Source organism: Odontesthes bonariensis, chromosome 18, assembly GCF_027942865.1.
Source record: "Odontesthes bonariensis isolate fOdoBon6 chromosome 18, fOdoBon6.hap1, whole genome shotgun sequence".
NCBI lineage: Eukaryota > Metazoa > Chordata > Actinopteri > Atheriniformes > Atherinopsidae > Odontesthes > Odontesthes bonariensis.
The window spans coordinates 22,859,686-22,878,430 of NC_134523.1; the positions used below are offsets into that span (position 1 = coordinate 22,859,686).

Below are 18,745 nucleotides of genomic sequence, written 5' to 3' on the forward strand. Positions count from 1 at the left end.
CAGAAATATGGAGATTTAGTTTTAAAGGCTTGTACAGGTGAAAGCCAACATTTATGCATGGGAAAGTTGAAATTGTTCTAAATAACTCGAATGTAAGTATGTCATGAAAATTCTTATATATTCAAATTTGTGCTTTAAGATTTGATTGTCATGCTAAGTTGCACGGCAAAGCAAACAGAGTCTGAGAAGTAGAGGTAAAAACCTCTGGGTTGAGACATGAGGAAATTGTCTCTCCTCATCTCGTCTGTCCAACCAAATGTATGACTGAGGAAACAAGCAGATACTGCAGAGATTTTCCAAATTAGAGAGGGATTTGCTGCAGAGACCGACAATGGCAGCACTGGCAGGTGTACCACTAATCAACCTGCACTGGAGAGATGGGCTGAGCCGCTGCGTTGACTCATCAACACCTTCCTGTCTTTGTGCTACATCCAGGGAAGCGGGCTCTAAATCAAACTCGACTGAGTGCAGACACACCAAAGAGCAACAAGCAGGTTCACATGTGAAGCTTTTAGCCGCCGCTTCCCTGCAGAGACGTACAGAGGGGGAGCAGGTGGAGAAGCAGGAGATTCATCCATTAAACTTTCTGCCAGCCAGAGCTAAGATGCTTTTAAGTCTGCATGAGCAACCAAACTGTGTGCCAACATCATTTTTCAACGATTCGTGTAGACTGAATCTATGAATTTGAGTCCACAGATGTAGTTTTTGTTGCTTTATAAACACAGATTTCATCCTTACTGGCATGAATACAGTTTTTTGTTACATGACTATTTCATACTTTCCTGTGAGGCTGGGCTGAAAGTAAATCGTACCCGTCCAATGTTAGAGAAATGTGAGAAAAAGATTGATTTTTAATGGATTCAAAATAGATGTATGTTGTTGGTTTTAAAACAAAGCAAACACACTCTCTGCATAAGGCAACATCGACCAAAATAACGAACTAAACTGTGAAACAAAAATGTTTTCTAATTCGTTAGACTTGTCGAATGTGGATTCATTAACCTGTAGGTATGCGTGTGTCAGAGGGGTCTCAGCTGTTTTGATGTTTATAATTTTGTTTCGCAGGAGGGTTCCTGCGTGTTGTTCTTAATCCAATCACATACAGTATATACCTGTGGATACATCAGTAAAATTCCCTTGGCAGAGGAAGTGTGTAAATAATAACATGGCGCCTCACAAACACTGAAGGTTGTGAGTGATTTATTTTTCTTACACTCTGGTGGGTGAGGGGAGTCAAGCGGCTGTTTGTTGTTTTCAAAGTGCTGTCAGCCTTGAGTTAAGATGAGAGGAGCTCTATTGTTTTATTTCACGTTCATGCGCTCTCTTAGCGAGTCCCTGCGTTTGCTTTCCAGCAGCTATATTTCCATTTGGGAAGAGAGTAATTTATTTTCACTCTCATATTAAAGCGGGGGGAGTAAAGTGAAGACAGATGCTGTTTTTCAAAGATGCTCCCTGTAATATTCACACCAGGTACAAGCCCAGTCTGGTCTGCTCACACGAGGTCAGAGTTGGGGTTAATGAGGCTTATGTGTCCTACCTTCAAGGGCATTTTAGTAGCAGTGGCTAAGTAAATGGACAGCATTATGTATTTTTTTGTGCCTGCCAACATGTTCCCAGCTGGTGCTGAGGGATTCAAGCAGATGACCTTCCTCTTCTGAGCAGTAAGTGGAAGTGATGGCTCGCGTTTTATGTCCTGTTTAAAAAGCTTTGGTCCAACTATGCTTTGAGAACCAGAACAGCTCTGAACAAAGACACAATTATGTATGTCACACCATTAACATGATACCACCATTATGGCTGCAGTCAGAGTTAAGTATTCTCCAATTATAATGTTTAAATGGGTTTCATCAATATTCAGTTTTCCATATGGTACCCATGGCAGCCCGAATGTTTCTGGGTGGGTCTCCCTGCTCCCTCAGTTATGATGCTGCCACAGAATGAACTTGCACGGTTTATTGTTGAAATATTATGTGCATAATTTACACAATCTACTGCACGCCTGAAAGACAAATACATGAGAAAAGACCATTCAAAAAAACATAATGCCTATTCATAATGCCTGATTAGTGAAACCACTCATCCTTTTTAAATTATAATTCACCTGTTTTAAAACAAGAGTAGAACAATGTCTTTTGTTGTTGTTGTTTTCATTGTTGCTGTAATTATTCCTTCTATTGATAATCTGTATGTATACATAACTCTTAAATATAAATAATAAATCAAAGGATATACATGTAAAAATATAAGTGCAAATAAAATTGCGGTAGCTATGTTAAATTAAATGGATTTTTACCACATCCTCTACAGTTACCATCCCAAACTTTGGAATTAGAATTAAAATGCTAAGTCGGTTATTTGCCTTCTAGGCTGAAAAAGTCAATTTCAAGGCTGAGAACTTGATATACCATCTACTGCTCTGGTTACTTTGATGCCAAAGCTAGCTTGATTAGCTACAGATTTGGCTCGTCTTGTTCTTTTCCATTTAGCAGCAGATTCTATGGTATACTTTGGACTTGGCTGTTAATGTTAAGGCAATTAAACCTAACCTAAAATGAGAAGCTGTATGAGTTACTGACCAGGTAGATTGAGTATTCTTTTTTTCAACCCCCATTCTGCTCAGTTACCAATGACAGCTAATGATTAACTAAATCAGTAGCTGGCTACTGGGGATATATCCTGTGCTTATTGCCTAATAATTTTCAGTTTTTATTTTTATTTTTTATTGTGCCATAAGTCAAGATGAGTACTACTTTAACATAGCAGTCCATGACAGACTTATTGCCTCGAAGCCCACAGAGTGTATAAAATGACCACAGCTGAAATCACAGACTCTTAAGAAGCATGCCTTGGTGAGCATGGCATCACTTTAAGTGTGAAGCCCTTACCTCCAAATTGCAAGTATGAGTGACAGGCCAACTGTAGATGATCATCTCTCCCAGCTTCCAACATACAGTCAGCCTTTGGTTCTCCTCACTTGTTCAGTTTTGACCTGTCTGCGTATCTTTGACAGTTTTTGTGTTCTTTATCATAACAGGCTCTGTTTTAAGTGCTACCATCATTAAAAAATCATCTGGTCCTTACCAGGTCTTAAAAATTAGACATATACAACCTCAGAAAACATCTGAAGAACTGTAAGACTATGAGTCTTAATAAGTATTAAGGCACTAGTAAGGCACAGTATTACAGTGTGGCATTACTCATTTCACAAAACCAAAGTCAAAATGTTGAAGCAGTGTGTTGAAAACTAATCAAACTCATACTGCTTCAATAGTATTGGGAGGGTAAGTAGAAGCCATGAGCAGCTCCTCAAATGTACTACTTTATCAGCAAATGTGACCAGCTCTACAATAGCAGAAGTTTTGTTTCCAATGACCATCTTCATCAGATTCATGAAATCAGAAAATGTACCTTAGGCTTTGGTATTCTCATCAAAGTACCAAAGTATACAGAAGGATTACCTTCACATGATGAGTCATTTATTGATTAATTAAGTATCATAAAATATATGAAACTTCCAAGATTCAAGATTCACAAAAAAATTTTGTTTTATTTTTATTTCAACCTGTGTATGTAAAACATATCCTTGAAAATTAAGATTAGATCAAAAAATATTCAGATATAAGCGGTGGTGCAAACTCAAAAAGTGTGCTTTATGTACATGCAAACAAGTCGAACAAACTGCCAGTGGAGATTAAACTTTCACCAAATGTAGACATTTTTAAATCCAGGTTAAAAACATTTCTTTTCTCATGTGTCTAAGCATGAAATCTGCACGATATCTTTTAACTTATCTTGACTCTTGCTTGTTTTTAAATGCATTTAAATTATTTTATTTGTTTCTCTTTATATTCTTTTATGTATTTTAATGCTTCTTACACTCCCTGCTGCACTGCTTTTATTTAATGTAAAGCACTTTGAATTGTATGTACATGAAATGTGCTATATAAAAAATTTTCATTTGATTTGATTTTGATTTGATGTAGGTGTCTGTTTCTATGAAGCATGGCCAACAAACCAAGCCATGAAAAGATTTATTGGTCATGCATACACACAAAATTTGTCCTCTGCTTTTAACCCATCCAGGTTGGCACCTGTTGACACACACACGCACAGGGTCACACACTCAGAGACAGATGCCACACACTGGAGCGGTGGGCAGCCATTCACAGCGCTCAGGGAGCATGGGGGTATGGTGCCTTGCTCAAGGGCACCTCGGCCATGACAAGGAGATGGACTGACACCGCTCCAGCTGTCAGTTCCACCAATTTTTGAGTGGCGAGAGTGGGAATTGAACCTGCCAGCCGCCCGTGGGTCAAAGCATAAGTTTAAACAGCATCAGTACACTATATTTCAGCTTGACTTCTTTTCTTTTGTTTTTTGAAGATGGTTCATCTCTTCCTCAGTTCAAACTGACTGATGACAGTCAGACAGAAAGTAAAGCTTCTAGTTAGATTGACAGGATGCAAGTGGCAGTTATCAACCTTTCACAGTTAAAGTACTGAATGAGCTGTTTATATCACTGCTGATTTTAAAAATCAATAGATTTATACTTTTAAAGAACAAAGGCACAACACTTTCTGTCTTGTCTTGTTGTCTTTAACACACAGGAACAGCTGTGGAATATGATGAGCAGGATATAGAAAGCAATGACCCTACTTTGAAAGTGTGATTCAAAGAATCTCTGACTCTCTGATTAATTTTCCTTTCAAAAATTTGCCTCATGCAAATGAGAAACTGGCTTTTAGTGTATAGCCCCGAGGCTTTAAAAGTTCTTCAGTATAGAAAATGCATGGATGGATGGACATGGTACCGTATTTAACAGATTCTTATTTTTATATGCAGTACAGCATTAACATTCCATAACCAAAATCTAACTTTTGCTTCACACTTAAATCAAATCCATATCACAAACAAATCAGGAGTTATCTCAGTGTAATGTTATTCAGTGTTTTGCTGCCATAAAAGAAAAAAAAGAATTCTTTTTTGAGAGACAAGTTCTTCAAACAAGTATCGAGTAGAAGCGTAGTGTCGCGGGATGTCAAGTTAAATGACAGAGAACCCTCACAAAAGACAGTTTTAAATGTTTAAAGTATTGTGGGAAATATTTCCAAGCTTTTAAAATTGACAGCTGCCAAGAATTTGACGTACGGGTATGTGAGTGAAAAACAGACCGAGGGAACACTCTCCTACCACCGCCATTACTCAGCTAAATGTTCAGGGAGTCTCACACATGAATTTGAAATGTGTTCTTGGTTTTTCTTTCTGTAATGATGACAAAGATTCGTGCAGGATGACATCACTGTGTTTGATATTTTCTTCTATTTTTACATCTTTCTTTTAATACTCTGGGAAGCTGTTTAAAAAAGCCTTTCAATCTCAATGAGGCATCGATCCGTCCGTTTTCTATACCTGCTTAATCCAACTCAGGGGGGGTCATCAGTCCATCACAGGGCCACATAGGGACAAACGAGACAGACAACCATCCACGCTCCAGCTCACTCCAGATGGCAATTTAGAGTCACCAATGAACCTGTCATGCATGTTTTTGAGCGGCGGGACGAAGCCGGAGTACCTGCAGAGAACCCACACATACACGGGGAGAACTCCACACAGAAAGGCCCCAGCCGGGAGTTGAACCAGGAACCCTCTCTCTGTGAGACATATCCGGGTCAAATGAAGGTTAATCCTTTTCTGGGCTCCTTGCATACTTTCACCAATCACATATAATAAAAATAAATAACCTTCAGTGTTATGTTTTATGCTTCTCTGCCCTTAGACCTGCATTTGACTCTGTTGTCAAAGCTTATCAACGTATACTTTTATCAAAGGTCAAACCTGCCCTTCTTTTACTGAGCCTGTGAAGGTTATTCACGCTTTTATTACAAAAACACTTTGAATTTACTCTTGTGTTCATTGAAAATGTTTCTGTTCTGTAAAAGCCTCTTTGCTCCTTGACTTAGTAGAATTCCACCAAAAGTGAAATGAGGGAGGACTGTAACACCAAAAACTGTTGAAAATGTGATGATGGACATGACTGAAGCAACCACTGTTTAATATAAAGGAATAAGCAAAATAGAAGGGGGTATATTTGATAGATGTGGATTTGTTACGTACAATATTTACATTTAACAACTAAAAACTAGTTTCGTTTCACACTCAAATTCATTTGACTTCGACTTGGTAAAATTCCACTAAAGAGACGCAGGATACTTAGCATTTGAAAATGATTTATCTAAAAAAAGTTAAGAAAAATAAAGAAAGACAATTTTCATTAAAACTGATATTTATTTTCCCTAAAGCTACAGATGATAGTGTCTGCACAGTTGGTGAATTAAAAGGGAATTAATAGGCAGTTTGCAACAAGCTTTCAGCAAAGCTCCCAGGAATAATTCCCTCATGCTTCCTTCCTTCCTTCACTTTTGATGTCTAATATGCAGCTAATTAAGTTCCATGAATATTTCCTTGCTCTCTATTGTTTTCATAAAGCCTTCCCTGGGTTACTAGCTTTTCCTTTGTGCACACCTCCATAAGCAGAAGTCGGCTCCTCCATCGGGGAAAAAAAAATCTCCAACCTCCTCACGTGCTGCACTTCTTTTTTTCCTCACTAGATAGATTCATTCACCATTGACCTCTATCAGTGTTTCTGTATGCTCTTAACTCTCTCTGGTCTTGCTTACTCTTTTATTTCCTCTCAGAAACTCATCCACCCACAAAGTGCATTCACAGTACCTATGCTAACACAGGCAAATCCACCATATGGAGTCACTGTTGGCCCTGTGGCCCGGAAGATATAAGATAAAATGGCCTTGGGACCCCTGCCCCTCTGTCCAGCCATGATGTGCTTCAGATTGTCTCCTAAATCTCCACTGACAGAGGGATAGATGTACTACTGCAGCTGTGAAAGTATGAATTAGATCCCTTAAGGCGTAAATGGAAAAGATCAGGTCTATGAGGACAGAAGTCATCTCCTAGTCAAGACTTATTTCAAATCCTGGGCCTTGAAGATGGAAGTTATTAAAGAGGAAAAAAAAAAATTGCAATCTCTTATTGCAGACCGAGTTTTCAGGTTTGAGGGAGTTTTCCCGTCTTGTGAAATAATAATTCTACGCAAAATATAGTGAATTAAAAGAACCGCACCGTGCTTATCTGCATTTCTGTAGATAAATAGACGAGAAGATTAATACGACGATGTTGCAATATAACAGTAACGGTCTGCAACTTTAATTATGTAAAGTGTTACTCTTTGTTTTACACTTTAAAGATACAGACACTGCATACTGGAACAAGATGTGTGCAGAATTCACAGAAGCAGAGCTTAAGCACAGATGGAGGGTTTAAAAAGTAATCGCCTGAGACACTGCACTGTGTTAACAAGTCATTTTTGCTACAGGGTATGGTCTCATCTGGCCTATGGAATGCACACTCAGACACACACACAGAGTAGCATGTCAACCAGCCGCTGTGCAGATTAAAATATCCGAGAACATCTGAAACGGCTCAATCATTCTCTCTATCAAAGCCACTCAACCACTCGCACTTACTCTTTTGTGCAGTGCATCAAGACAAGACCGTTTCTGTGTGTGTTTCCATTCAACGCATTTTTTATCATTCCCTTTCTCCCTTAGCTTCATTCCTCTCTGTCTCCAGCTCAGGCATTTTCTCGTCATTCCGTCTCTTCATGCTCGGGAAATTTATGGAATTAATCTAAGAGGGATAATAAATTACAAGCTGTTATCTTAGCAGAAGCCAGCTCATTATGGTACGGAGAACATCACATGTAGATTCTTACACTGGCAGCTCGGCTGTAGCAACACACACACACACAAAAAAAAGTCAGGACTCAAAGTTTTAAATTGGAAAACAAAAGTGTTTGTGGTGAAGGCATCATGCATAGTTGAAGAATTACTTACAGCAATCTGGTAGGTAATATGCAAAATGTCAGAGTTGATGCTGTAGCCTAGTTTACAGTCGCACTTATTCAAAGACTTACATTTTCAAGTTAAAGGGAAAAGTGAAATAAAGTAGTTATTTTTTCGTTTTTTTCAACATGACTTAACCACAAGGATTCACATCAAAGTAAAGAATACTCCATGGTATTCCCTGGGATTAGTCCCTTATTTCTTACAACACCATCGAACAGAGAGCATGACACACACAGGTGACAGTGGTGCTGAAGACACATCTGACTCAATAAGGATTTGGGCATTACACCTCATTTGATGAAGTGACAAATATCACATACATACCATGGCACTGTCCATAACTGGGTGTGTTAAAAAGAAACTAATGAGCATTAACTTAAATTTGACCAATCACAAAGAACACTGTTACGATCACGTTTGTGGGCTTTGTTCCTCCCCTGCTCTCTCCAGCTAAGTTTTGTGACCCTTTTTTTATTTGTTCAAAAGTAAACACACAAAACGGTGCTGCCGGCGTCTAAAATATCTGCATATTTGATGCCCGAAGAAGGAGAAATGGTTAAGAAAATTTGACAAACATACATTTTCTATGATAAATGGACCATGGACATGTTTTTCCCCTTTCGAGTAGCCAAAGCTTTAAGTTAAAAAGCTCATGAAGAGACAACGTTTGCTTAACACTTATATTACTGATAAAACTAGAGTGTCATAACGATGCATTTGAAACATTAAATTATTAAATGTTGTCCGAAGCCCCCTCCTTAAAAACACAATGCAAGAATTCAAAATAGTCTCATGGAAAACAAAACAGGCATTCGGATTAAAATATCACCATCTTTTAAACATTCAAGCAACATAACTTGCTTTTAGGAGAGCCTTGCTCACACTACTTATACCACCACTGGCTGACTTACTCGCAGTGAAACGGCGTTTTGAGACGTTGGAAATAAATATTTATTCATGAGCATATTTTTGAGGTACCTATACTTTGAGTGTATCCATTTTATAATCCTTTATACTCACTTGATTGAGTAGTACTTCATACCACTTGATTTCAGAGGAAATGTTTTATTTTTCTCCTCTTCATTTATTTCAAAGCTTTAGATGTTTCAGATGGAGTTATTCCCAGAAAAATAGAATCTTTTAAAATACAACCCAACCCAATGAACCAGCGCCGGGGAAACAGTTGGTTATGCAGACACTGATGTAAAGTATGATAATATCTCCACCATTAGTTCTGTTTTTGTGCCCAGTTAAAGCATAAATCCTTTTGGTTCTTGTAAACACTTGGGCAATAAAGTGGATTTAGAAAGATTTTCCACACCAGCAGTAATAATAACCGGTCAATACTTTCAAAGATGCTGCTTTTATGTTACTGTTCCATAACAACTGCTACTACATAACCTCAGGACCCCAGTGTGTATTTCCTGTTGTCAATGTTTCCACATATAACTTACTTTACATTTTCTTTGGGCAAATTAAATAAAAGAAACTGACTTTGAACACAAACATGGTAAACATGTTGTGCAACGACAGCCATATGGGTTTTTATATTTGAAATTAACAAGTGTGTGCACCTTCATCTAAAACATGCTGCATTCTAAACTATACTCCCTGTGCTATGAATCAGATATATTTCATTATGAGCCAAACATTTAATTTCCTACTGTATTTGATTCACAGTTTGGCATGAAGAATAAATGTAAATTTGCATACAAATAGTCCAAGGTTTTGAACATAACACCATCTGAATTATTTGTTTGTGTTTCTATTTGATTGTGTTTTGGGGTTTATATCGGTGTCGAGCACATTTGGTGTACATACGATGCATGCTTTATTGAATAAGATTCTGCATTTCCCCTCCTCTATTTAACCTGTTTTTATCTATCTTTTTCGGAAGTTTACTACCTGCTCTTGTTTTGCATATGTTTTTACATGTGTTTGTGTGTCCTTTGATGTAAAGCACATTGAGTTAAATTGGAATAAAGTTCCTGGCTTTCAGTCGAGCGTCTGCTCACTGTTAATTTGTCTTTAGTTGAAAAGATGAGGGGTTCACATGCTGTGAAGTGGCCTATATGGAATGGCAGATTACTGCAGGGTGGTGAGGACAGAGACATGAAGCAAAGAAACTGGCTGAGGGGAAAGAGAAAGGCGAACGCCAGTCTTCTAAAGGCTCTTATACATCAAATTGATGCAAGAACAAGGTGCGACACTCCTTATATATGTTTGTACTAGGGCTGGGCAACGATTTAAATCTTTAATCTAATTAATCACATGATTTCCCTAAATAATCACAATTAATCACATTTGTACGCAAAATCCATAAATTAATTCAAAAGTAGTGTATAGCTTTTAGCATTTAGTTTTATTTTAAATGTGCTGCCATATGAATGAAAGTGCCATAACATTTGTTGTGCAAACACACTTTTAACATCAGCATCTTTCTGTAGTTTTTATGTAGAAGCCTCGCTCCACTGTCTGTTTCCTTGAATGACTTGCTGCTGTCAGTTGTGTGTTTTGCCTTTAAGGGATATTTTAGACTGGAACTACTACGGTGAGAAGACAATTCAACTTGGCAGACTTTACAGATGACTTTGGTTCTGTCGACTCCGCCGTCTGGAAGAACTTAAAAATGAAAATGGCAGAGAAAAAGTTCCGTACCCTTCTTCATGTTGGGTGGATCCCCTAATTACTTTCTTTTCCGGTTCCGCGGCAGACAGCAACAGACTTTTAAAATGATAAAATAAATTTTTTAATTAAAAGAAAAAATAAAAATTTTAAAAACAGCGTTAATGAGCGATAAGATATTTATCGGCGTTAAATAATTTACGAGTTAACGCGATAATAACGAGTTAACTCACCCAGCCCTAGTTTGTACAAATCTGTCAGAGGGGATTCTTGAAATACACTTACAGTTTACAAATGAAACCCAGACAAATATAGTTTCAGTCAAATGTTTGGAGTATTTGGAGTAACTGCAAATAACATCTTACCAAGGAAAGCAGAAGGAGATACGGTGCCATTACTGCGAGAAACCATGACGCTGATTCCGGTCTCCACGAACGGAACAGAGAATTCTACAACCTCCGACCTCTCTTCATTGATGGTGAGAGAGCCTATGGCCATGTCAGCCCTGTTGGACACCACCTGGAAAACATAAGAAAAAACAAGTTAAAAGAAACATCAGTGAGCTGAAACATTACCATTCACAGCTGAAACAAATTCTGCCAATGCAGAATTTTCTTTGTCAATGCACATGTGACAGTGCAACATGAAAGTGTGCCGCATCCCACCTCACAGCACCTCCGGCAGCAGTGAGTGTGGCTCAGGTGGTCAGCAGGTGAAAAAGTAAGAGGATTCAGTGCTCTGTCATGTTTCACCTGGCAGGAAACAGGGGTTACGTGATGGCAGTCGAGGGACGATGGAGGTCAAAGAAGCTGGCTCCTGATCAGAGGTTCATTATTCTGCCCTGGGCTGGCCCCAGGAGTCTATAAAAGAATGATGGCTCTGCAGTCTCACCGCAGACACACCAATGAGATGCTTTTAACCAGGGTCTTTGAATTCAGTACTTCAATTTTTTAACATCTTTATGCTATTGGGCTTGTTGAAACTTTGCTGTATCTGCACTTCCTAGAAAATTGCTAAATATATTTCAAGATTAAAGGTTCATATAATTATCTTTCAGAAACTATAAGTTTAGAGCAGGGTATCTATATGTTTTTAAATATGTTTTAAAATGCCTCCAAACACAAGTGAGACTAAAAATATAAAAACTGACCAACCTTTGGGGGTCACTTTGTACCTTTGTTCATGTAAAGCCTTTTAGCACAACCCACATACTCTTTGCACTCTAAAGGTACAAAGTAACAGATTATTTTCTCTGTGGTAACTAGTTATTTGGTGTAGTAGCAGTAAATCTCTATGGGTTGACATTGTATCGTATCAGCCTGTGTGCTTCGTTGCCACAAAATCAAACATGTATGAGCGAGTAAGAAAATCCAAATGCACTCTGCGTCTCAGCTTCTTAGCAGGAAGTCTTGTACACAACAGTGATCACAGTGGAGCCCACCCAGCTGGCAGAGGGGACGGTGTTCCTATGTGGGGGTCCAGGTCATCAAGGTCAAGATAATCCTAAGAGCTTGAATACGGGCAACTGGACTTCTTGGTTCTTGAAGACATTTCATCTCTCATCTGGAAGGCTTCTTCAGTTCTACACTAGCTGGTGGGAAGTATCAGCTTACAAATGAGGAGCTGTTCACTCTTGGCAGGTCCTGAAAGTCACGCGTGTCACTGAACCACCCGACCAGACCACCACACCAACTAGTTTAGACCTGGAGAAGCCTTTTGGACAGAGGTGACATCTTCAAGAACCAAGAAGAAGTCCAGTTGCCCTTATCCAAGCTCTTCGTATATATGGTGTTGTTACACTGTTACACTGCTCTTACATTTAATTTGTGGGTGAAAAAGACAAGAATAATCATGGTGAAATACATTTTGTGTCTGAGTGACAGAGCTCTGATCTGAAGATGCAGCTACATGCTATGCACAGCTCCACAACAACAACTTTCAGCCTTCACTTTGTGAATCATTCATAGAATCCCTACAACTTGTTAAGCTTTTTGAATTGGGCTCCACTTGGTTGTATGTTTATTTGCAAACATAAGCATTGATAAAGAGCGGTGAAGGAGATATTTTGCATCTGTCATTCCTGTAATGAGCCTGCAACGCGTCCGATTGTAAACCATGGAACAGGTTTTTTATTGAGGTAGAACACCCAGTACATTCAAAGGTATAGTTATAGCACAAGGAATTGCAAAAATGTGTCAATTTTACATTATATGATATAATATCACAGAGAGTAGCATATTAATGTAAATAATGACTTTTCAATGGCAGTAATCCTCTAATCTAATTAAGTACTTTAAGTAATGTTATCAAACATTTGTAACAAAATAACTTTCATTTCTATGATTATAACATGAGGCGTGAAAATATTGCACACAGAATTGGTCGGCTGAAATCTCCAACACTGTTAAACATGTTTCGCTGGTCCAGCAGCATTTGCGTGACACGTCCTTAATGTAAATGAGTCGGCCATCTAAATGATCTTTGCAGGGTCTTTTGTTCCACACCAGATGGAGATGCAGCTGATTAATGCACTCCTAGATTCAAGGATATCTTTATTAGAGCGAGCAGTAACCACACAATTATCATAGATCGAAAAAAGAATAAAAACTATGAGGTTATAGTCTCATAAAATCTGTGGCAGCTGGGACTGTGCATTGTGTCTCTGTAGACTGGACAAGGGGGGGGGGGTCCTTTTAATTGATTCAGTTCCTCAATCTCAAATTGTCTACATCCATCATGTTGCAGAACACTTTGAACTTGCAGACGTGAGTCGTCGCATTAACCAGAGGTGGACCCTCACAGGAACTGACATTTAGTGAGAAGACTTGGAGGTGTTATTTCCAACCCGTACTGACTAAGCTCTGTGAATAAATTACAAAATACAACATATGTGGGTGATCAGGCATCGTGGACCTTGATTGCTCACGAGGGGAGTGATTGTTAAAAACTAAGCTGGAGTTTATAAACAGGATTTAAAACGTGGGAGGGTTTTTTTCCCCTCCAGATGTGCCATGCAAACGGGATCAGGTGCTGTGTCTGTGGGAATCTTGATATTATACAGAGCCTGACCAGCCAATCAAAATAATCCCAAAATGCTACGAGGCGATGGCTGTTGGCACCGGTTTGAAGGTGTTTAAGCATGATGTGTATATAAACCCTTTAGACGTCAGTCTGCAGGTGTTCTAAGGCTGCTCTCTAATTTTTCACATGGTAATTATCCCAAGAGACAATTTTCACCGTTTTTTTTTAATACCCTATGTGACTGAGTAATTCCTCATACTGTCTCTCTTGTATCCTGGCTCTGCAAGTGAGGCTCCAATAAGTGGATGCACAAAGTGTAAGCCTGTCACAGTTAAAAATTAATGGAAGTGGTTTTATCCACACATAACTATAATTTTAGTAACCAGCCTTGTCTCGTAGACAGACGGGAAATGAACACTTCGCCACAGCATTGCATTGCATTGTTAATGCTCTCATTTTTTTTTTTTGAACATTTATTAGAACAAGTTCCTTGACAGAGTCTCACACATTATGACAGGTATCAGTACTCATATTGGTATCAAACTGACAAAATACAAAATACAAGGACAATCAAATAGCAAAGAGGTGAAGGAATATTCTGTGTAGGTCTAATTAGTAATAGTAATAATAAAAAAATAAAAATAATAATAAAAAAAAAATAAAAACACCATCTAGCCCAGTCTAACAGAGACAGTGTTCTCACCTTTCCAAATACCTTATAACAGGTGACCATTTTTCAAAATACAAGTCTGTCTGAAGTCGAAGCTTTGCCGTTATGTATTCCATGCAATTTACATCCTTAAGCCTTTGAGACCACTGGTCCAGTGTGGGTGGATGAGGCTTAAGCCAGTTTACTGTAATCATTTTATGTGCAATCAATAAAAGAACCCTGAGCATAAACACACTATTTTTCCTTAAATCTGTTAAGGATACATTACCCAAAATTAATTGCCGTGGTTCAATTGGTCTCTTTAAATTCAAAATCTCACTTATTTGTCGTTTCACATTCTCCCAAAAGTTTTGCAATTTAGGGCAATCCCAGAAGATGTGGGAAAAGTCCCCTATTATACTGCAACCCCTCCAACATAGGGGGGAACAATTCTTATCATAATTAGCTATTACCAAAGGAGTTTTAAAATATCTTAATCTCAACTTCCAACCAAATTCTCTCCAAATTGGGCTGCTTAAACATTTCTGCCAGGGCACCCAAGAACTCTCCCACTCCTCATCAGCAATTATGGTATTAGCTTCCAATTCCCATTTAGCTTTCACATCAAGTGTATCCACTGATGTATCCATACGGATTCTGCCATATATACACGATATTGAGTTTTTAGTGTTCATCTTGTTCTCAGCTATCTCAATCCAATATTGTTCAAAATTAGATGGAACTTCTTTAATTTTGTCCCACTCTTTGTGTGTCATCAGATAATGCCGAATTTGAAAATATCTAAATAAATCCTTAGAATCAATGTCATACTTTGCTTGAAGTTGTGAGAAAGCCCTGAGAGTCATTCCATCAAATAATTGATTTATTGTAATGAGGCCCTTCCCTGCCCATCTAATGAAACCACTGTCCATTTTTGCTGGCAGGAAGTCGCAAGCAGTAGCTATTTTTGACGCCCTTGATAGAGATAGAGGTAATTTCAACAAACGTCTTGTCTTCTCCCAAACCTTTAATGTATGATTAACATATTCGTTTTGTATCTTAAGTTTATGCCTTACTTTTGAATTTAGAAAGGGAAGGGTTGAGAGCGATATATTTTTTACAGAACCTTGCTCTATATGTACCCATTTTGTGTCCATATCTAATCTCATCCATGAAACTAATTTCCCAAGTTGTGCTGCCCAGTAGTAACTTCTGAAATGCGGCAAGGCTAATCCACCCTTATCCTTGCGTGCACAGAGGACTTTGAGTCTCACTCTCGGTCTTTTGTTCTGCCATATGAATTTGGAAACAAGCTTATCCAGAAATTTAAAGGTAGCTACAGGAACAGTGATAGGCAACGTATTAAAAAGAAATAACAATCTTGGCAGGACATTCATCCTGATAGTTTCTACCCTCCCAACTAAAGACAAAGGAAGCATCTCCCATCTATCCAAGTCATCTTTAATTTGAGAAATAAGTTTATCATAATTTGCTTTATATAACTGATTTGAGGTATGGGTCAGAATGACTCCCAGATACCTAAAGCCCCCTTTTGACCACCTGAATTTCACCTGCCTGTCCAAGCATGTAGGCCAGCATCCTGTTATCATCATTGCTTCTGACTTCCCCTCATTAACCCTGTACCCTGAGACCTTCCCATAGTCCCCCAGGCATTGCATAAGAGCCGGTATAGATGACTGTGGATTTCTTATAAACAAAAGAATGTCATCCGCGAACAGAGAAATTTTATGCATCTCGCCTCCCTTATCCACTGTTCCCTCAATCTGATCATTACTCCTTATTAACTCAGCAAGCGGTTCGATACAGAGTGCAAACAAAATAGGGGAGACCGGATTACCTTGTCTAACACCTTTTTTAAGACCAAAAAATTGGGAGCAGTACCCATTAACCCTAACCCTTGATATTGGGTCTTTATTCAGGGTATTAATCCATCTTATAAATGTCAAATTGAATCCCATTCGTTCCATAGTATAATTCAAATATGACCAGTCCACCCTGTCAAATGCCTTCTCAGCATCAAGGCTAAGAAGCATTGACGGGCGGACAGAATGCTTTGCTACTGATTGTACATTTAAAGCTCTTCTTATATTGTTTGCTCCCTGACGACCTGGTATAAAACCGGTCTGGTCCGGGTTAATCAATTTACCTAAGTATTTCTGCATCCTGTTCGCCAATATGGCACTGATAATTTTTACGTCATTCCCCAGCAAGCTGATTGGCCTATAGGCACCACAATCCAGTGGGTCTTTCCCCTCCTTATGTAAAACTGTTATTACAGCCTCTGACCAGCTCTTCGGTGGGTCATTTTCCTGTAAGGCATAATTAAAGACCTGACAAAGTTTTGGTACAAGCTCCTCCATGAAGCTCTTATAAAATTCACCTGGTAGGCCGTCTGTGCCAGGGGATTTGTTGTTTTTCAATGACTTGATAACGTCTTGTATCTCACTTTCTCGAATAGGGGTTACTAATTCATCTGCCTCAGACGCAGAAAGTTTTGCTAAATTAAGATTTTTGAACATAGCTTCCAATTTCCTTTTGTTTTGTGTTTCTTCTGGTGTGTCATAAAGCTTTTTATAAGTTAATGCTCTCATTTAATGTCTGTCTGACTGACCAGCCTGCTTGGTTACCTGCATGTTTTGTCCTGCCCGAGACGGTTGTGATGACAACAAAGCGTATATAAAAAGGTTGGATATTCATTCAATCATTGGACAGAGGACTATAGTTTTCTTGTTCTTTACCAGCTAATGTAGGGCTGTCTTCACTAAATACATTTTTCCTCACCCCAAAAAAGTGCATAAACTTAAAGTAGTTTGAAAGTAAAACCAAACTGGCAACTAGTGGAACAACATTTGCAAAGAGGGATCAAACTCAAAGCTCTTGGATGAAAGTCTTGTATTTGTTCCTCTCCTCCACTACACCTCGTATGCCTCAAAAATGTTTGTTTTTTTAACTCTAAAATACTTTGGCAGAGAGATGCAGCAAACCCCACACATAACTTTAAAGGCTCTAGCATGGTTGCCGCGTCTGCTCGCGCGAGCGGTGTTGATGACGTCACGAGTTCGTGCCCGCCATAGGACCCTATATAGTGGCGCAAGTCGTTGCGCGCCAGTAGTTGCAATTTTCTCCGTCACAGAGGTGGCGCTGCTACGTGAAGGTTACCTCTACTCTACAACCACGAAAGTGGAGAAGAAAACAATGCCGCTGTCAAGAGCAAGAATACTGTAATTAATGATACTGCTGCAGTTTTCGGATCATTTTAATTTTTTAATTCAGTTAAAAGAGGTGAAGGTTTGAAGCCCCCGGCATCAACAGAGTCTCTGCCCTCTTCTTTGCCTTCACATATCTGTCCCGTAGCTTCTTCCACACATTCTTACAGAACTCTCCCTCTTTCCCCAAAGTTCTGCCCATCTCTGTGCACCAGTTTGGGGAGTTTACGTGCTCCCTGTGCTGTTTCACTGAAGTTTCGTACAGCTGCCTGTACAAACGCACCTCCTCACTGAGCCTGGTCTCACATCGGTCCATCCGGTTCGTTGTGGTCGGCGCCGCCAAGTTACAAAAATCGACTGGTGCACGACAACGCGCTGCGCCGTCTTTTCAAGGGAAGCGCCAGGCCTGAAACGTCATTTTGACGTCACGGTCCACCACCGCCGTGACAGACGCGGCAACCATGCTACCGCCTTAACACTCTGGAGTCTAAATCCCACCGGCGGGATTTTTTTACACATCTCCAAAAACACATCTGTAACTCTGTGAGTTTTTGTCATTCAAACATATAAGTGATACCATTAAAAACCTTGAAACTTCTAGTTTTCAAATATATATATATATTAAAATAAATTATATAGCTGGCCCTTTTTAAAGAGTGTGAACAGAAATCTTTGGATTTTCTGTAGTCTCAGACTGCAGCAGCTTCCTAGGCCACACCTATCGCTATTCACATGTAAAGTACCAGGTGATTGAGTGGCTATTCACAGGTGAGAACACGCCCCATTCAGCCAGCATGTGGGGGAAGGTAGCAATGTCCTGCCAGTGACAGACATTTATCACATGGAGAGTGACGCGGGGGGTGGGGGCAATCAGGGGTGTTACACACCCATCTAATTTGTATTCAACTCTCAGAGACAATGCCTGGAGTCACAATTACTTTTTTACAGTTTGTGTGAAAACAAAAAAACATTTCTGACTGCACTTTTTACTTTTATGCAGCCAACACTTTTGTTTACAAGGTTCAACCTTCAAAAGTCTTGGCTAGATACATTTATAGTGTGTTTTCTTGCACTGTTTGAAGACCTCTAAAACTTGTTTTTTTTGTACAGTTGTGTTTCCCCTCAATTTAAATAAAACTTGTTTGTATTACATTCACTTCACTCTCATATTGTTTTTTGTTAGGCTTTTCAGAATACAACCATATGTGTCACTTTTGCATAGATGTTTACAGTTAGTTGAAATACTTGAAAATGTCAAGGTGGTGACAACTCCCTCAAAGTCTCTGAAAAGGCCTTGGTCT

At 39.0% G+C, this 18,745-nt stretch overlaps 1 protein-coding gene across 1 annotated transcript in view; it reads right to left on the reverse strand.

Annotated features, from left to right (window-relative positions):
- The window catches only part of grin2da (glutamate receptor, ionotropic, N-methyl D-aspartate 2D, a), a 255,403-nt gene that overhangs the window by 43,835 nt on the left and 192,823 nt on the right, over positions 1-18,745 (reverse strand). The window contains exon 10 of the mRNA XM_075449709.1: positions 10,913-11,066. Within this exon, the coding sequence (XP_075305824.1) occupies positions 10,913-11,066 (154 nt within the window). The remainder of the gene's footprint in view (positions 1-10,912; positions 11,067-18,745) is intronic.